The sequence below is a fragment of the Neoarius graeffei genome, chromosome 24, assembly GCF_027579695.1.
Source record: "Neoarius graeffei isolate fNeoGra1 chromosome 24, fNeoGra1.pri, whole genome shotgun sequence".
Taxonomy (NCBI): Eukaryota; Metazoa; Chordata; class Actinopteri; order Siluriformes; family Ariidae; genus Neoarius; species Neoarius graeffei.
The window spans coordinates 28088623-28107376 of record NC_083592.1 but is presented as its reverse complement, the minus strand read 5'-3'; the positions used below and the strand labels follow the sequence as shown (position 1 = coordinate 28107376).

General features: G+C 41.7%; 1 protein-coding gene across 1 annotated transcript in view; it reads left to right on the top strand.

Moving 5' to 3' along the window:
- The window catches only part of snapc4 (small nuclear RNA activating complex, polypeptide 4), a 54291-nt gene that overhangs the window by 6019 nt on the left and 29518 nt on the right, over positions 1-18754 (top strand). The window contains exons 2-14 of the mRNA XM_060906975.1: positions 1696-1829; positions 1910-1950; positions 2042-2144; positions 7779-7807; positions 7892-8032; positions 8152-8268; positions 8428-8506; positions 8592-8673; positions 8796-8897; positions 9540-9612; positions 9967-10131; positions 10308-10452; positions 10608-10714. Of these exons, the coding sequence (XP_060762958.1) occupies positions 1706-1829; positions 1910-1950; positions 2042-2144; positions 7779-7807; positions 7892-8032; positions 8152-8268; positions 8428-8506; positions 8592-8673; positions 8796-8897; positions 9540-9612; positions 9967-10131; positions 10308-10452; positions 10608-10714 (1308 nt within the window). The 5' untranslated portion in view covers positions 1696-1705. The remainder of the gene's footprint in view (positions 1-1695; positions 1830-1909; positions 1951-2041; positions 2145-7778; positions 7808-7891; positions 8033-8151; positions 8269-8427; positions 8507-8591; positions 8674-8795; positions 8898-9539; positions 9613-9966; positions 10132-10307; positions 10453-10607; positions 10715-18754) is intronic.

Below are 18754 nucleotides of genomic sequence, written 5' to 3'. Positions count from 1 at the left end.
TGGGTAAGCTTTGAGATACAGTGGTGCTTGAAAGTTTGTGAACCCTTTACAATTTTCTACGTATATTTCTGCATAAATATGAGCCAAAACATCAGATTTTCACACAAGTCCTAAAAGTAGATAAAGAGAACCCAGTTAAACAAATGAGACAAAAATATTATACTTGGTCATTTATTTATTTATTGAGGAAAATGATCCAATATTACATATCTGTGAGTGGCAAAAGTATGTGAAACTTTGCTTTCAGTATCTGGTGTGACCCCCTTGTGCAGCAATAACTGCAACTAAACGTTTCCACTAACTGTTGATCAGTCCTGCACACCGGCTTGGAGGAATTTTAGCCCATTCCACCATACAGAACAGCTTCAACTCTGGGATGTTGGTGGGTTTCCTCACATGAACTGCTCGCTTCAGGTCCTTCCACAACATTTCCATTGGATTAAGGTCAGGACTTTGACTTGGATTAACTTTATTCTTCTTTAATCATTCTTTGGTAGAATGACTTGTGTGCTTAGGATCGTTGTCTTGCTGCATGACCCACCTTCTCTTGAGATTCAGTTCATGGACAGATGTCCTGACATTTTCCTTTAGAATTCACTGGTATAATTCAGAATTCATTGTTCCATCAATGATGGCAAGCCGTCCTGGCCCAGATGCAGCAAAACAGGCCCAAACCATGATACTACCACCACCATGGTATCCCACAGATGGGATAAGGTTCTTATGCTGGAATGCAGTGTTTTCCTTTTTCCAAACACAACGCTTCTCATTTAAACCAAAAAGTTCTCTTTTGGTCTCATCCGTCCACAAAACATGTTTCCAATAGCCTTCTGGCTTGTCCACGTGATCTTTAGCAAACTGCAGACGAGCAGCAATGTTCTTTTTGGAGAGCAGTGGCTTTCTCCTTGCAACCTGCCATGCACACCATTGTTGTTCAGTGTTCTCCTGATGGTGGACTCACGAACATTAACATTAGCCAATGTGAGAGAGGCCTTCAGTTGCTTAGAAATTACCCTGGGGTCTTTTGTGACCTCGCCGACTATTACACATCTTGCTCTTGGAGTGAACTCTGTTGGTCGACCACTCCTGGGGAGGGTAACAATGGTCTTGAATTTCCTCCATTTGTACACAATCTGTCTGACTGTGGATTGGTGGAGTCCAAACTCTTTAGAGATGGTTTTGCAACCTTTTCCAGCCTGATAAACATCAACAACGCTTTTTCCTGAGGTCCTCAGAAATCTCCTTTGTTCGTGCCATGATACACTTCCACAAACATGTTTTGTGAAGATCAGACTTTGATAGATCCCTGTTCTTTAAATAAAACAGGGTGCCCACTCACACCTGATTGTCATCCCATTGATTGAAAACACCTGACTCTAATTTCACCTTCAAATTAACTGCTAATCCTAGAGGTTCACATACTTTTGCCACTCACAGCTATATAATATTGGATCATTTTCTTCAATAAATAAATGACCAGGTATAATATTTTTTATCTCATTTGTTTAACTGGGTTCTCTTTATCTACTTTTAGGACTTGTGTGAAAATCTGATGATGTTTTAAGTCATTTATGCAGAAATATAGAAAATTCTAAAGGGTTCACAAACTTTCAAGCACCACTGTAACTGGCTTGATGTAACTGGTAAACTCAGACAGTGAGTTTATTTCAGTGTGTGATATTTTTGCTTATATAGGTAAAGAAAAATGGCATTTTCAGAAGACCTGTTGGCTCAGAGGAACAAATTACAGAACGAGATTTTGGCTCTGGAGAACACTCTGGGCAGTGGCACTAACATTGCAGACTTGCTATCTTCAGATAGTGACAGCGGTGAGTCAAATATGATCTCACTAAGATGGCACACTGTGTACTGTATCACACACTTACATATCCTTTCTCCCCTCTGGCAGCTGAGGAGTCTGATGACAGTGGACACGCAGGGGAGAATGTTGTATGTACAATTATGTCCAAGATTTCCCCATTAATTAAAGAGTGTTGCAGCAGTTCACGTGCCCAACTGCGTATACTTTTGTCCCTTGTAGGCACACAAGGACCTGGAAGCAGAGCGACAGCAAATACAAAGGGAGATCGAAGAGTTAGAACGAACGCTCGGTGCAGACGCAGCTCTGGTTGACGGCCTGACAGGTAAATGTGTGCACAACCATAAGGAATATTTAAAAAAAATAATAATAATAAATAAATAAAAAACTGTGCATGATGCTTCTTAGTTTCCAAAAACACTAATGGGCACTTTAATAGGAACACCTTGCACCCCTGATGATTCATGCAGTTATCCAAATAACTAATAATGTGGCAGCAGTATAAGGCATAAAATCATACAGATACAGGTCAAGACATTCAGTTACAGTAAAGGAGAACTGAAGTCATTTTTAAACTTGCTTTATTTCTTAATTAACATGTTGTCCAATTACGTTTTCGATTTTAGCAACCTTACTGTATATCGTGACTCATGGTCTTTAGCCATGTTGAATTTAGTTCGTTTGGTCCACGGTAGGCGTCGCTCATCTGCGCGATCTTCACGAGACTTGTGCGAGACTTCGAAACGTGAAGTGTCAGTGCCGCCATTTTGAAAACTGTTTTCCAAATGAAATATTGCACAAAAACGAGTTTAAATGACGATTCCTGCCTACTTTTTTAAACTCTTTACCCCTTAATGATGACATATGACGACCCCGTGTATATCCCTTAATGATGACATATGACGACCCCGTGTATATCCCTTAATGATGACATATGATGACCCTGTGTATATCCCATAATGACGACATATGACGCCTTGTCTAAAACCTTGTCAAAACCTTGTCTTTAGACTTTTTTTTTCTTGTAAATATGTTCTAAGGGTGAACAGTATAGACATACAGTGGGGCAAAAAAGTATTTAGTCAGTCACCAATTGTGCAAGTTCTTCCACTTAAAAAGATGAGAGAGGCCTGTAATTTTCATCATAGGTACACTTCAACTATGAGAGACAGAATGGGGGGAAAGAATCCAGGAAATCACATTGTAGGATTTTTAATGAATTAATTAGTAAATTCCTCGGTAAAATAAGTATTTGGTCACCTACAAACAAGCAAGATTTCTGGCTCTCACAGACCTGTAACAACTTCTTTAAGAGGCTCCTCTGTCCTCCACTCGTTACCTGTATTAATGGCACCTGTTTGAACTCGTTATCAGTATAAAAGACACCTGTCCACAACCTCAAACAGTCACACTCCAAACGCCACTATGGCCAAGACCAAAGAGCTGTCAAAGGACACCAGAAACAAAACTGTAGACCTGCACCAGGCTGGGAAGACTGAATCTGCAATAGGTAAGCAGCTTGGTGTGAAGAAATCAACTGTGGGAGCAATTATTAGAAAATGGAAGACATACAAGACCACTGATAATCTCCCTCGATCTGGGGCTCCACGCAAGATCTCACCCCGTGGGGTCAAAATGATCACAAGAACGGTGAGCAAAAATCCCAGAACCACACGGGGGGACCTAGTGAATGACCTGCAGAGAGCTGGGACCAAAGTAACAAAGGCTACCATCAGTAACACACTACGCTGCCAGGGACTCAAATCCTGCAGTGCCAGACGTGTCCCCCTGCTTAAGCCAGTACATGTCCAGGCCCGTCTGAAGTTTGCTAGAGAGCATTTGGATGATCCAGAAGAGGATTGGGAGAATGTCATATGGTCAGATGAAACCAAAATAGAACTTTTTGGTATAAACTCAACTTGTCGTGTTTGGAGGAGAAAGAATGCTGAGTTGTATCCAAAGAACACCATACCTACTGTGACGCATGGGGGTGGAAACATCACGCTTTGGGGCTGTTTTTCTGCAAAGGGACCAGGACGACTGATCCGTGTAAAGGAAAGAATGAATGGGGCCATGTATCGTGAGATTTTGAATGAAAACCTCCTTCCATCAGCAAGGGCATTGAAGATGAAACGTGGCTGGGTCTTTCAGCATGACAATGATCCCAAACACACCGCCCGGGCAATGAAGGAGTAGCTTCGTAAGAAGCATTTCAAGGTCCTGGAGTGGCCGAGCCAGTCTCCAGATCTCAACCCCATAGAAAATCTTTGGAGGGAGTTGAAAGTCCGTGTTGCCCAGCGACAGCCCCAAAACATCACTGCTCTAGAGGAGATCTGCATGGAGGAATGGGCCAAAATACCAGCAACAGTGTGTGAAAACCTTGTGAAGACTTGCAGAAAACGTTTGACCTCTGTTATTGCCAACAAAGGGTATATAACAAAGTATTGAGATGAACTTTTGTTATTGACCAAATACTTATTTTCCACCATAATTTGCAAATAAATTCTTTAAAAATCAGACAGTGTGATTTTCTGGATTTTTTTTTTCTTTCTCATTTTGTCTCTCATAGTTGAAGTGTACCTATGATGAAAATTACAGGCTTCTCTCATCTTTTTAAGTGGGAGAACTTGCACAATTGGTGACTGACTAAATACTTTTTTGCCCCACTGTATACAAGCGTGGCTGTAGCAACTGCTTTAAGGGGTAAAGAGTTAACTTTCCTGATTGCTATTAAAACAAGCAAAACTTCCGGCTTGATTACATCAGCAATCGAAAGGGGGCGCACGCGTCTTTTGACAACATTGGCAGACGTTGGTCACTTTGACTTCTGCTGTACGTTTTACTTCCGTCCTACGATGTCTTGCACAGGTCTCAACGAATCTCATTAACAGCCATTGCTTTGATATATGGACTGATATATTACATAGCGTATTTCAAACACTGGCAGCATGGTGGTGTAGTGGTTAGCGCTGTCGTGTCACAGCAAGAAGGTCCGGGTTCGAGCCCCGTGGCCGGCGAGGGCCTTTCTGTGCGGAGTTTGCATGTTCTCCCCGTGTCCGCGTGGGTTTCCTCCGGGTGCTCCGGTTTCCCCCACAGTCCAAAGACATGCAGGTTAGGCTAACTGGTGACTCTAAATTGACCGTAGGTGTGAATGTGAGGATGAATGGTTGTCTATGTCTCAGCCCTGTGATGACCTGGCGACTTGTCCAGGGTGTACCCCGCCTTTCGTCCGTAGTCAGCTGGGATAGGCTCCAGCTTGCCTGCGACCCTGTAGAACAGGATAAAGCGGCTAGAGATGATGAGATGAGAAGATAAATAGAATTTTGATGATAAAAAATTTGCCTTCAGTTCTCCTTTAACAGTCACATCCTAATTCTTGAATACTGGAAAAAGAACAGGTGACGTTTTCCCTGTCTTCAACTGTCCATTTTGTGGCCACTGTAGCCTCTGATTCCAGTTCTTGGCTGACAGGAGTGGAACCTGATCTGATCTTCTTCCTCAAGACTATATGCCTCAAGGTTTTGCCATGTTTAGAGATGCTTTTTTTTCACACCGCAGTTGTAAAACGTAGTTATTTGAGTCCCTGGATGTTTCATATCAGTTAGATAATTGAAACTGTTCTGACCATTCTCCTCTGATCTCTTTCATCAAGAAACATGGCATTTCCACTGCCACAAGTTCCACTCACTGGATTTTTATTTTGTTTCTCATAGCATTTTGTGTCAACTCTCTTGAGACTGTGACTGCGAGTTGGCCTAGTGGTTAGCGTGTCTGCCCCTTGACCAGGAGATCACGAGTTCTACTCGTGGTCGGGTCATACTAAAGACCATCATAAAAAATGGTACCTACTACCATCTGGCAAGGCACGCTGCAATACAGATGTGAGTGGAGAAGTCGAACTCTTGTGGTTACCAGAGGACCAGCCTCCCACTGTAATCCTAGCTGTATAGGGCTATCGAAACGGAGCTCGGCACCGCACCCATACGCCTTAAAGAGTTGGTTAGTACTGGGACAGGAGACTGCCTGGGAAGACCGGATTCCGGCGTGAGAGGAACTTTGATTTTAACTCTCGAGACTGCTGTGTGTGTGAAAATCCAAGGAGATCAGCAGTTTGATCACAAAGTCACTGAGATTAGTGATTCTTCCCATATTCTGATATTTGATATAAACGTTAACTGAAGCTCTTGTCCTGTATTTGCATGATTTTATGATTGGCCAATTGGCTAATTTCATGAATGTACAGGTGGTCCTGTAAAATTAAAATGGCTGGTGAGTGTATGTGGATCATGTGGTGCCATGATTACATTCTGAAACTTTTTAAAAAAAATTTTTTTTATTTTTATAAACAGGCTTTAAAGGGCTGATGACACGAACATGACTCTATGCAATTTCTTAAATAAACTATACAACATGGCAAACATGTTAGATTTCTGTTATAATTACGTGAAAAGAAGCTGTTGTTACGCGAATATCCAACTTTTAATTGCACAGCGCAAGAAAACTGGGTCCGTGGCTCGCGGCCATGCTGTGACGTCAGCGGAAGAACACGCTGCGGTTCACTGGCTGTTCTACTCTGGTTCTACTCAATGGAAATGGCGCATGAAAATGCCGGTGAACTCTCTAGTGCTAGCTCTTCCTCTTCTGGGAGTCTAGAATTGTGTTGATCTCTTCCGAATAGAATCTATGATAGTCTACCCTCTTTACCCTTTGCCTCTCGTTGCTAGGCGGCAGTTACATGAAAGCCGCAAGCTTTCACAAGCAAATACATGACTGATATCACGCCGACTTTATGATTACATTTATGATTATCATGTAGAATCTATAGCTCTACGTACCTTTTATCTTATGTCGTTTCACAACACATGTTCTGACAGGAGGACTGTCTTTGGATCCGGCATAGCTACTAGTAGACCCCCTCCGGAATACTGGCAGTGTTGCCAGATTGGGAGGTTTCCTGCCCAGTTGGGCGGTTTCAAGTGCATTTTGGTGGGTTTTGAACATATTTTGGGCTGGAAAATGTCAGCAGTATCTGGCAACACATACTGCTGACGTTTTCCAGCCCAAAATATGTTCAAAACCCACCAAAATGCACTTGAAACCGCCCAACTGGGCGGGAAACCTCCCAATCTGGCAACACTGTGTAGGCACTGCTGATGGTAGCAGCACACGTTTGTGCTGAACTGAACACCCAAGAGATTATTTTAAGCTGGGAAGGGTGTCAAAACAATCCAAATCAAAGTGTTCAGAGCACAGGATGGATGTTGATGAGGGCTCCCACTTGTCACGAGTGCGCCTGACTTGCTTCACCCACTTCGCATGCAGCTCGGGATCTCTGGGAAACTTGAATAAACTTACCCCATCCTTGTGGGTTTTGGAGCAAAAGCCGGCAACACAACGCGAAGGCATAATAACTAATATATATATATATATATATATATATATATATATATATATATATATATATATATATATATATATATAATATAAAATAATGAAAAATACTAATAATGATAAACTGAACACCTGCCGCATCAACAACAAACTGGTAAGTTAGGAGGAAGGTTCTTTCGCTGACGTCATATAGCTCCTCCTCCTCCTTCGTCTCCTGGGTGCTGCAGCCCCGTCAAATTTGCCCAAATAGCCGCGTTTTTATCATAACTTGTAAAACAGGCGCCTTCGTGAATTAATATATGGATCATCGGGAATTATGTTATAAAACATCGCCAAAGATGTCAAAAACGTGTCATCAGCACTTTAAGAATTTATAACTGCTTAAATTTTTACAATGAACCCTATTTCTCTATTTATTACAACAAAACTCGGTACATTCAGTTTTTGCTACTGCTAACAATTCTGAATAATATTTTTAAACGAATCATGTTAATATGAGACTCATTAAGGATTTATATTCTTTAACAAAGTATGAATTTTACGTGTGTGTGTGTGTCTCTTTGTTCAGACAGTGAACATGGCAGTCTGCTGGATTCAGTGAGTATTTGTATAGCTGTGTAGATTTAATCACTATTCATTCATTTCATAAAAAAAATATTGAGTTTTCTTCCAACAACTTAGAATGGCGAGGATGGTGATGACAATTTGGATATTCCTCAAGATTTGGAAACCTGTCTTCAGCTGAATTTGGTTTATCAGGAGGTGCTGAAAGAAAAATTAACTGACTTGGAGAGGCTTCTTAATGAAAATCGTAAACAGCAGGTTAATTACCTCTTCATGTATATAAATAAAGTGTGCTTTTAAAGAATTATCAGGTTTAATACACTGATCAAGTTTCGATAAAAGTGTTTTTCTGTGTTGGTTTTTTTTTTTTCTAACAGAAAGAACTTGAAGAGCAACTCTCCGGTCCTTCGTATATCCATCCTGGCCTCCCTCATCTCAAACTCTTCCTTGGCAGCTTTATGAAACCTTATTTCAAAGACAAGCTGACTGGTTTGGTAAGATCTGCAAGTGACTAAATGATTTAAAATGATGTAGGAAAAAAGTTTGTCATTTGAAAGGTTACATTCTTCCATAATCCAGATTAAATAAATGTTTCCCTCTTTGTGCACATACTGATAAGCTTAAAGCCTTTGTTTGTCATATTTCCTGTGTAGGGCCCTCCAGCCAATGAAGAAACTAAAGAGAGGTTGAGTTATGGAACCAAGCCCTGTGATGAAATGAAAATTAGAAGATGTATGTTGCAGGGTTTATTGAGCTAAATTCTTTGGCTTGTTACATGTAGATAAAATTAACGCAAAATTGTGGTTCTGTCTTTCAGGGGAGCCGTGGCATAAAACATTGCTGATCAACTCCGTGGTCACGGACACTATGAAACGCATGTTGCAGCCCAAACTGTCAAAGTGCGTTTAAAAAAAGTATCTAAAGAGCGAGACCTTTCCTTCTGTAATGTTTTGAACTTTACACTTGAACTGTGGAACATATTGACCTCAGTGCTTATGGTTTGTTTTCACATGTGTTATAGGATGGAGTACTTGACTGCAAAGATGTCTAAAGCAGAAGATGCTGAAAAAGGAGAGATACAGAACCAAATTACACTTTTAGAAAAGGACATCGCAGAAATAAGGTTCATATAACGATTTATTGTCTAATACAGTTTTTTGTTTTTAAATTGAAGTGTAAGATTAGAGTCGATCTCAGCTCTAGGGGGCATCATTGCTTTGCTTATCTGATTGGCCCACAAAACGAGTTTTCTTGTTTTTGCTAGGAATCTGAATTGTGATCTCACTCAAATATTTATTTTTGAATTAACTGTGGAAAAAGTGTGTGTGCGCGTTAACTTGCTCATAGCAGTTAATGTACATTCTCATCTCATCTCATTATCTGTAGCCGCTTTATCCTGTTCTACAGGGTCGCAGGCAAGCTGGAGCCTATCCCAGCTGACTACGGGTGAAAGGCAGGGTACACCCTGGACAAGTCGCCAGGTCATCACAGGGCTGACACATAGACACAGACAACCATTCACACTCATGGTCAATTTAGAGTCACCAGTTAACTTAACCTGCATGTCTTTGGACTGTGGGGGAAACCGGAGCACCCGGAGGAAACCCACGCGGACACGGGGAGAACATGCAAACTCAGCACAGAAAGGCCCTCGCCGGCCACGGGGCTCGAACCCGGACCTTCTTGCTGTGAGGCGACAGCGCTAACCACTACACCACCGTGCCGCCCCATGTATATTCTTATGAACTTTTTTTTTGTTTTGCAGGTCAATGAAAGAAGATCAGCTGTATGGGAATCGCCATGACGACCATGATTGGGACAAAATATCAAATATTGATGTACGTCTTTTGCTGCTTGTAATGTATTGTCATTTTCTGTATTGGCCATTGATATAAAGATGCATCCATCTCACAAACTAGAGCTTCTGAACGAAATCTAAATGATGGCGGCTTCCTGATTTGCTTCGCTTGACTTTCCCTTTAAATAAAATCACTGAATTAAAAACATCAAAATGTCATGACACAGGGACATTCAAATGTAACCAGAGTTGGTGCAGTGAAAGAAATCACCATTTTTATCTTTGTCAAGCTGCTGAGTCAGATGTTGCTTTAAACTGAAATGGCACTTTTCAACATCTTGCAGTCAGATTTGCATCGTTTAAAATGTTAATATGAATGTGATTTATGATGCAGTTTGAGGGCCTTCGGCAACCTGATGATTTGATGAGATTCTGGCAGAATTACTTGCATCCCTCCATTAACAAATCAACGTGGAGTCAAGATGAGATTGCAAAGCTTGTGGAAGTTTCAGAAAAGTACAAGTGGTCCCATTGGGATCAAATTGCAGAATCTCTTGGGGTAAGTGTAGCAAAAGAAGTTGTTTTGGTCCATGTGGTCAATAGTGTGTTTAGGATTAGAAAACTTGGACTTGATTGTGTCAAAATGCAGTCAGAAGAACATGTAGATACTCACTTGGGGGGCGGAATACTGTTTACAGTATATCCTGATTTTATCTTCTCACTCTTTCTTTTTAGACTGGGAGGACAGCTTTCATGTGTTTCCAGATATATCAGCGCTACATCTCTAAACGGAAGAGAGAGTGGTCTAAAGAGGAGGACCAGGTCTTCAGAGAGCTTGTGGACAAGATGAGGATTGGCAACTTCATACCGTATACTCAAAGTACTCGGTCACTACTTATTATAAATCAGCAGAAGCCTGCTGCCAGTTACAGTGGCTCCTGATAGGCACTTAATGGACAGGTTTTTATATTCTGTTTTGCTGTATTGATTTAACACCATCATGCTTTTATTTGGTTATTTTTTGTATCTCCTCAGTATCGTACTTCATGAAAGGTCGTGATAGTTCCCAGCTCAGCTACCGTTGGACATGTGTTCTGGATCCTTCGATAAAGAAAGGACCTTGGACAAAAGAGGAGGACCAGGTATGGATAGTAGTTTGGTTTTTGCTTGTCTTTGAACAAGTGAAAACATTAAAACCTAGATTAGGAGTAGATGGCCAGTTTTAAGCACCCTGTAACTCCACCCTTTGTCACACCAGTAAACTTGAACAATGAATGCTAAGTACTTTGTTTAAAGGTCATAGGCAATGGTCGGAGGTGAAACGTAGAATATCAACTTTATTGTCGAGAACGACCCAAAAAGCGAATTCAGTCTTCCTAGTGTTTAAGGTGGTGTTTACATTAGACCGTATCAGCGGATCATCAGATTAACGTTTTTAAAACGATTAGTGTGCACACAGCAACGCCAATACATGGATACGCTCGGCTCCGCAGGCATCCTGCGCTCCAAATCACTCCGCCCTGAACAGCGAGTGCCCTCTGGAGGGTGCGCACTCCGGCCCTGCGCAGCTCACAGAGCGCGCAAGTGAAGCGCATGAGCAGTGATTTGGGACTGAGCCGCTGTGTGTGTGATCCCAGCGCATATCACTTACCACTTGCAAGTGGAAGGATGGCAAGCCTAAAGACAATCATAACTACACAATGGGCAGTATTTGCATCAGTATTTGCAGTATTTTCATACTTTTATACTCTTTAATGAAAGGTGATACAAGGCGGAAGTCCGCGCCGTTTTTCAGCAGTCGCGTCACATGACCAACGCCAGCGAATCAGGAAGGTGGATGTCACAGTGACGTTGTCCAATGAGACGCCAGCTAGAGCTCAGCACAGCGTATCTGCGTATCTCAATGTTTACACAGCACCGGAGCTGACACGATCTGGATTGAATACGTGGACGCTGGCGGATTCCCGTTTCCCGGCGTTTCCAGGCGGTTTAATGTAAACGGACAGTGCATCCGTGAAGAAAACGAGACAGATACGGTCTAATGTAAACTTGGCCTAATTTGCACCCTAAAATTGAATAAAACGGTTAAAATATATTGTTTTGCCCAATTTCCGAAGGTTTGTTTACATCTCACTTATGCGCACTTTCACCGCCAGGGGACCGTCGTTGTGACGTCATTCAAGCCAAACAGACTGGGAGCAGCTCTGTGTTTACTTGCGAACCGAGCACACGTGTACGCAGGGTGCGATTTGTCAAAAAACCAGAAGGGGGGATGTTTTTTTTTTTAATCATGTAACGTCACAAAATTAAGGTAACAATAGGCTAACAGCTCAATAACATCCGATGATATCAAATGAATAACACTAAATGAAAACGAACACTAAACCAGAGATAGTAAATTCATCTTCCTATCTCTCTGACTAAATACACGAACACTAACACAACAAAGTTCGCATTGCTTGTCGCGTTCCTGTGATGTTTCTCTCCCTCCGGATTAAATGGACAGTGACTCGAAAATCACTAAAATACATGAATACTAAATGAACAGTTTGCTCTGATGGCGCAGTTCACATTGTGCCCAGCTTTCCGATTTAAACTGTTTTTTTCTCATCCTTATACTTCCTGTTTCATGGACTGTAACGGATTTGCTTATTTAGTAATTTTAATACAGAATTTACTTTGAAATTATAATCAGACACTCCAACGCCCCCCCTAAAAAAAAAAATCGGCCGTGAAAAAGGCTGCATCCGCCAAAAGGCGCGCTGTTTGCATCCCTGCATAGAACGCAAAGATATTGTTATTATCTACAATGTATCTATTTGCTGGGGACGTTCGTGAACATCAAAGCTGCCACTTCGGGTCATTTTGAAAGTGAGTGCAATGTAGACCATAGAAAACTGTGTCACAACATGCCGGTCATGTCAACTTTTTTTTTGGTTTGTTTGTTTTATTGACGGGGTTGTCCCCGAGGATTTTTTTTCAGCAGAGATAAAAACCAGATCCCCACCATCCCCCCCAGCAAATCGCACCCAGCGTGTACGGACTTTGGTTGTGAGAGATTGTGTAAAATGTCTGAAAGCGATAGCGATTTTGAAGTAGGCAACTCTCCAAATTAAATATCAAGAGGTGAAACCATATATGTATGAACCTATGGCTGTTGCGAAGCAATCTGTGAATGCAGCTCACTGGTTTGACCGTGCGGCCTCGGAATCGGACAGCGACTCAGCCGACTCTGATCGCGGTGACCCCGGACCTCAACAAGACTCTCACCCAAACGATTTATCCTGGTAATTATGATAAATTCCTACTTTCGTCGAAGAGCCCTTTTGAAGAATAATTAAACCGCCCTCCCTAGTGGATATATGTAACGATTACTTGACAGTGCGCCGGTAGGCCACATTAGCCTGCCATCCGCGGCATTATACTATTTATAGCCGACTCTAAGCGAGGAAATACAGTGGTGCTTGAAAGTTTGTGAACCCTTTAGAATTTTCTATATTTCTGCATAAATATGACCTAAAACATCATCGGATTTTCACACAAGTCCTAAAGGTAGATAAAGAGAACCCAGTTAAACAAATGAGACAAAAATATTATACTTGGTCATTTATTTATTGAGGAAAATGATCCAATATTACATATCTGTGAGTGGCAAAAGTATGTGAACCTCTAGGATTAGTAGTTAATTTGAAGGTGAAATTAGAGTCAGGTGTTTTCAATCAATGGGATGACAATCAGGTGTGAGTGGGCACCCTGTTTTATTTAAAGAACAGGGGTCTATCAAAGTCTGATCTTCACAAAACGTTTGTGGAAGTGTATCATAGCACGAACAAAGGAGATTTCTGAGGACCTCAGAAAAAGCGTTGTTGATGCTCATCAGGCTGGAAAACATTACAAAACCATCTCTAAAGAGTTTGGACTCCACCAATCCACAGTCAGACAGATTGTGTACAAATGGAAGAAACTCAAGACCATTGTTACCCTACCCAGGAGTGGGCGACCAACAAAGATCACTCCAAGAGCAAGGCGTGTAATAGTCGGCGAGGTCACAAAGGACCCCAGGGTAACTTCTAAGCAACTAAAGGTCTCTCTCACATTGGCTAATGTTCATGAGTCCACCATCAGGAAAACACTGAACAACAATGGTGTGCATGGCAGGGATGCAAGGAGAAAGCCACTGCTCTCCAAAAAGAACATTGCTGCTTGTCTACAGTCTGCTAAAGATCATGTGGACAAGCCAGAAGGCTATTGGAAAAATGTTTTGTGGAAGGATGAGACCAAAATAGAACTTTTTGGTTTAAATGAGAAGTGTTATGTTTGGAGAAAGGAAAACACTGCATTCCAGCATAAGAACCTTATCCCATCTGTGAAACATGGTGGTGGTAGTATCATGGTTTGGGCCTATTTTGCTGCATCTGGGCCAGGATGGCTTGCCATCATTGATGGAACAATGAATTCTGAATTATACCAGCGAATTCTAAAGGAAAATGTCAGGACATCTGTCCATGAACTGCAGCAAGACAACGGCCCTAAGCATACAAGTCGTTCTACCAAAGAATGGTTAAAGAAGAATAAAGTTAATGTTTTGGAATGGCCAAGTCAAAGTCCTGACCTTAATCCAATCGAAATGTTGTGGAAGGATCTGAAGCGAGCAGTTCATGTGAGGAAACCCACCAACATCCCAGAGTTGAAGCTGTTCTGTACGGAGGAATGGGCTAAAATTTGTCCAAGCCAGTGTGCAGGACTGATCAACAGTTACCGCAAACATTTAGTTGCAGTTATCGCTGCACAAGGGGGTCACACTAGATACTGAAAGCAAAGGTTCACATACTTTTGCCACTCACAGATATGTAATATTGGATCATTTTCTTCAATAAATAAATGAGCAAGTATAATATTTTTGTCTCATTTGTTTAACTGGGTTCTCTTTATCTACCTTTAGGACTTGTGTGAAAATCCGATGATGTTTTCGGTCATATTTATGCAGAAATATAGAAAATTCTAAAGGGTTCACAAACTTTCAAGCACCACTGTATCCCTTTGTCTCATTTCCACAGTGATTGTACAGGATCCCTCAGGATTATTGGCTTGTCAATTGCAAGCAAAAGTAAAAATGTTTACCTCCAATCTTCTCCTTTTTGCTTGAGCGTTGCTGCTCCGTTTCTTCTTTGACTGCTTGATTTTGTTTCATGTGCACAATCCATTCTCTCCGCCTCTTCTCCTCTTCCGGAAAAAGCCATCCCTCTGGCTCCACGTGCACAGTCCACTCTCTCCGCCTCGTCTCCTCTTTCGGAAAAAGCCAACCCACTCGCGCCGCCTCTTCTCCTTTTTTGGAAAAAGCCAATCCTCTCACTCCGCCTCTTCTCCTCTCTTGGAAAAAGGTAAAAACTTCTTCCTGAACCGGTCCCGTTGTTACAGTTCACTGCACAACAATAAGGCATGGTTTTTCTTTGGAAATTCCCGAACACACGTCTGCACTCAAGCTGAACGGCAATGCAAGTAAACGGAAGTGGACTCAACTTGAGCGGTTTGTTTGTCGCGAATGACGTCACACACCGAGTGGTCCCGAAAATCGGCGAACAGAAATTCGCCGCGATCCGTGCTAACTTGTTTTAATTATTACTTATTAACAATACTTCTTGGGACCAGAAGAAAATTAGAGAGTTTTTTAACATATTAAAGTTTCAAATTTGCATAAATTGAAAACCGTTGCCTATGACCTTTAAGATGTTATGGTGTTGAAACAGTATTTTTAATTGAGTGAAGGTGGCTGGCCTGAATATACAGTTGTGGTCAGAAGTTTACATACAGTGACATGAATGTCATCTTGGATATGAAAGTCATGGCAGTATTTGGGCTTTCAGTGATTTTCTCTGAACTGTTCATTTTCTGTGGCAGAATGATTTTTATATATACTAGAATTTGGTGCACAATTTTTTTTTTTTTTTGGGGGGGGGGTTCTGAAATCAACACATGGTCAAATATTTACATACAGCACACCTAATATTTGGGTAAAATGTCTCTTTGTAAGATTCACCTTGACCAAACATTTTTGTTTACCATGAACAAGCTTCTGGCAGAATTTGGGTTGGATATTTCACGACTCTTCATGGTAGAATTGCTAGGGTTCAGTTAAAATTTTTTTTTTTTCTTGGCATGGACTCAACTTATAAGCGCGGTCCATATATTTTCAATAGGTTTGAAGTCAGGACTTGTTTTAAGCTTAATGTTGGCCTGCTTTATCCTCCACAACCAGCTCTGATGCGTGTTTGGGTTCATTGCCCTGTTGTGACTCCCAAGTCGTGTTCAAGTTTCCAGTGGTTTGAGGTTATGCTGAAGAATTCTGAGGTAGTCCTCCTCCTTCATTATTCCATCCACTTTGTGCAATGAACCTGTTTCACTGGCTGTAAAACAGCCCCAGAGCATGATGATCCTACCACCACCACCAGCTGGTACAGTGTCCCTCTGTACATGGTGGTCATTGTGGCCAAGCAACTCAATCTTTGTCTCATCTGACCATACAGCTTTCCTCCAGGAGGCTTTTTCTTTGTCCATGTGGTCAGCTTCAAACTTTACTTAAGCTTGAAGGTGTCCATTTTGGAGCAGGGTGTTATTTCTTGGCTAGCAGCCTCTTAGTCCATGATGATATAAAACTCGCTGAACTGTAGACAGTGATCCATCAGCTTCCAGTTCATGGCAGGGCTGTGCCATGGTGATTCCTGGGTTGTTCCTGACCATCCAAACCAATTTCCTTTTGGCTGAGGGTGACCGTTTGGGTTTTCTTGAAGCAAAGTGGCTTGGCAAAGTGACTACACCTCACAATAACTTGGATACAATTGTTTGAACTGATCTTGGGGTGTGCAGTTGTTTAGAAATGGCTCTAAGAGACATTCCTGAGTTGTGTACATCTGTGATCCTCTTTCTCAGATCTGCACTGAGCTCCTTGGACTTTCCCATTTTACTGTGTGTTGGTCAATCCAATGAGTGCTGTAAACAAACCCTTTTTATGAAGCCACAGAGAAGCTACCAGCTGTAGTCAATCATGATCACTAACAGGAAGTTAAGAGACCTTGGCAAGATAAGAGACATTTTGGAAGTCTCAGCACCTCTGAATTAATAATCTGAGTATATGTAAATTTTTGGCCCTGTATGTATACTTTTGATCCTGTGCTGATTTCAGAAAACCCAGAGAAAATTGTACACCAAATTCTAGTTTGTTTGTTTTTTAAAAGATGTATGCTGTACAGTACAATCATTCTGCCACAGAAAAAGAACAGTTCAGAGAAATAATTGAAAACCCAAATATTGCCATGACATTCATATCCAAGATGACATTCATGTCACTGTATGCAAACTTCTGACCACAACTGCACAGAACTGTATTAGCATTAAAAGTGAGAACAAGGTGCCGTGAGAGTTTTTCATGCTGTGTGCATTTAATCTCACCTAGTGACCACAATTGCTAATTCTGCTCCGTGTGCTCGACCTTCCTTGCTCTCTTGTTTAAAGAAGTTCTCAATTATTATGCCATAAGATGTTACCATGTTACTTGTGTTGTAAGATGATGCAGCAGTACTTCCTCTTAATATTTTCAGAGAAATAACTTGCAGTCTGCTTCAGTCTGATGAATGATGGCAATCATATGATACAGATCACTGTCGTTACGTATCGTCTTTTCAATAGCGCTGCAATGTACAGTGGGGCAAAAAAGTATTTAGTCAGTCACCAATTGTGCAAGTTCTCCCACTTAAAAAGATGAGAGGCCTGCAATTTTCATCATAGGTATACCTCAACTATGAGAGACAAAATGAGAGAAAAAAAAATCCAGAAAATCACATTGTCTGATTTTTAAAGAATTTATTTGCAAATTATGGTGGAAAATAAGTATTTGGTCAATAACAAAAGTTCATCTCAATACTTTGTTATATACCCTTTGTTGGCAATGACAGAGGTCAAACGTTTTCTGTAAGTCTTCACAAGGTTTTCACACACTGTTGCTGGTATTTTGGCCCATTCCTCCATGCAGATCTCCTCTAGAGCAGTGATGTTTTGGGGCTGTCGCTGGGCAACACAGACTTTCAACTCCCTCCAAAGATTTTCTATGGGGTTGAGATCTGGAGACTGGCTAGGCCACTCCAGGACCTTGAAATGCTTCTTACGAAGCCACTCCTTCGTTGCCCGGGCGGTGTGTTTGGGATCATTGTCATGCTGAAAGACCCAGCCACGTTTCATCTTCAATGCCCTTGCTGATGGAAGGAGGTTTTCACTCAAAATCTCACGATAGATGGCCCCATTCATTCTTTCCTTTACACGGATCAGTCGTCCTGGTCCCTTTGCAGAAAAACAGCCTCAAAGCATGATGTTTCCACCCCCATGCTTCACAGTAGGTATGGTGTTCTTTGGATGCAACTCAGCATTCTTTCTCCTCCAAACACGACAAGTTGAGTTTTTACCAAAAAGTTCTATTTTGGTTTCATCTAACCATATGACATTCTCCCAATCCTCTTCTGGATCATCCAAATGCTCTCTAGCAAACTTCAGACGGGCCTGGACATGTACTGGCTTAAGCAGGGGGACACGTCTGGCACTGCAGGATTTGAGTCCCTGGCGGCGTAGTGTGTTACTGATGGTAGCCTTTGTTATTTTGGTCCCAGCTCTCTGCAGGTCATTCACTAGGTCCCCCCGTGTGGTTCTGGGATTTTTGCTCACCGTTCTTGTGATCATTTTGACCCCACGGGGTGAGATCTTGCGTGGAGCCCCAGATCGAGGGAGATTATCAGTGGTCTTGTATGTCTTCCATTTTCTAATAATTGCTCCTACAGTTGATTTCTTCACACCAAGCTGCTTACCTATTGCAGATTCAGTCTTCCCAGCCTGGTGCAGGTCTACAATTTTGTTTCTGGTATCCTTTGACAGCTCTTTGGTCTTGGCCATAGTGGAGTTTGGAGTGTGACTGTTTGAGGTTGTGGACAGGTGTTTTTTATACTGATAACGAGTTCAAACAGGTGCCATTAATACAGGTAACGAGTGGAGGACAGAGGAGCCTCTTAAAGAAGAAGTTACAGGTCTGTGAGAGCCAGAAATCTTGCTTGTTTGTAGGTGACCAAATACTTATTTTACTGAGGAATTTACCAATTAATTCATTAAAAATCCTACAATGTGATTTCCTGGATTCTTTCCCC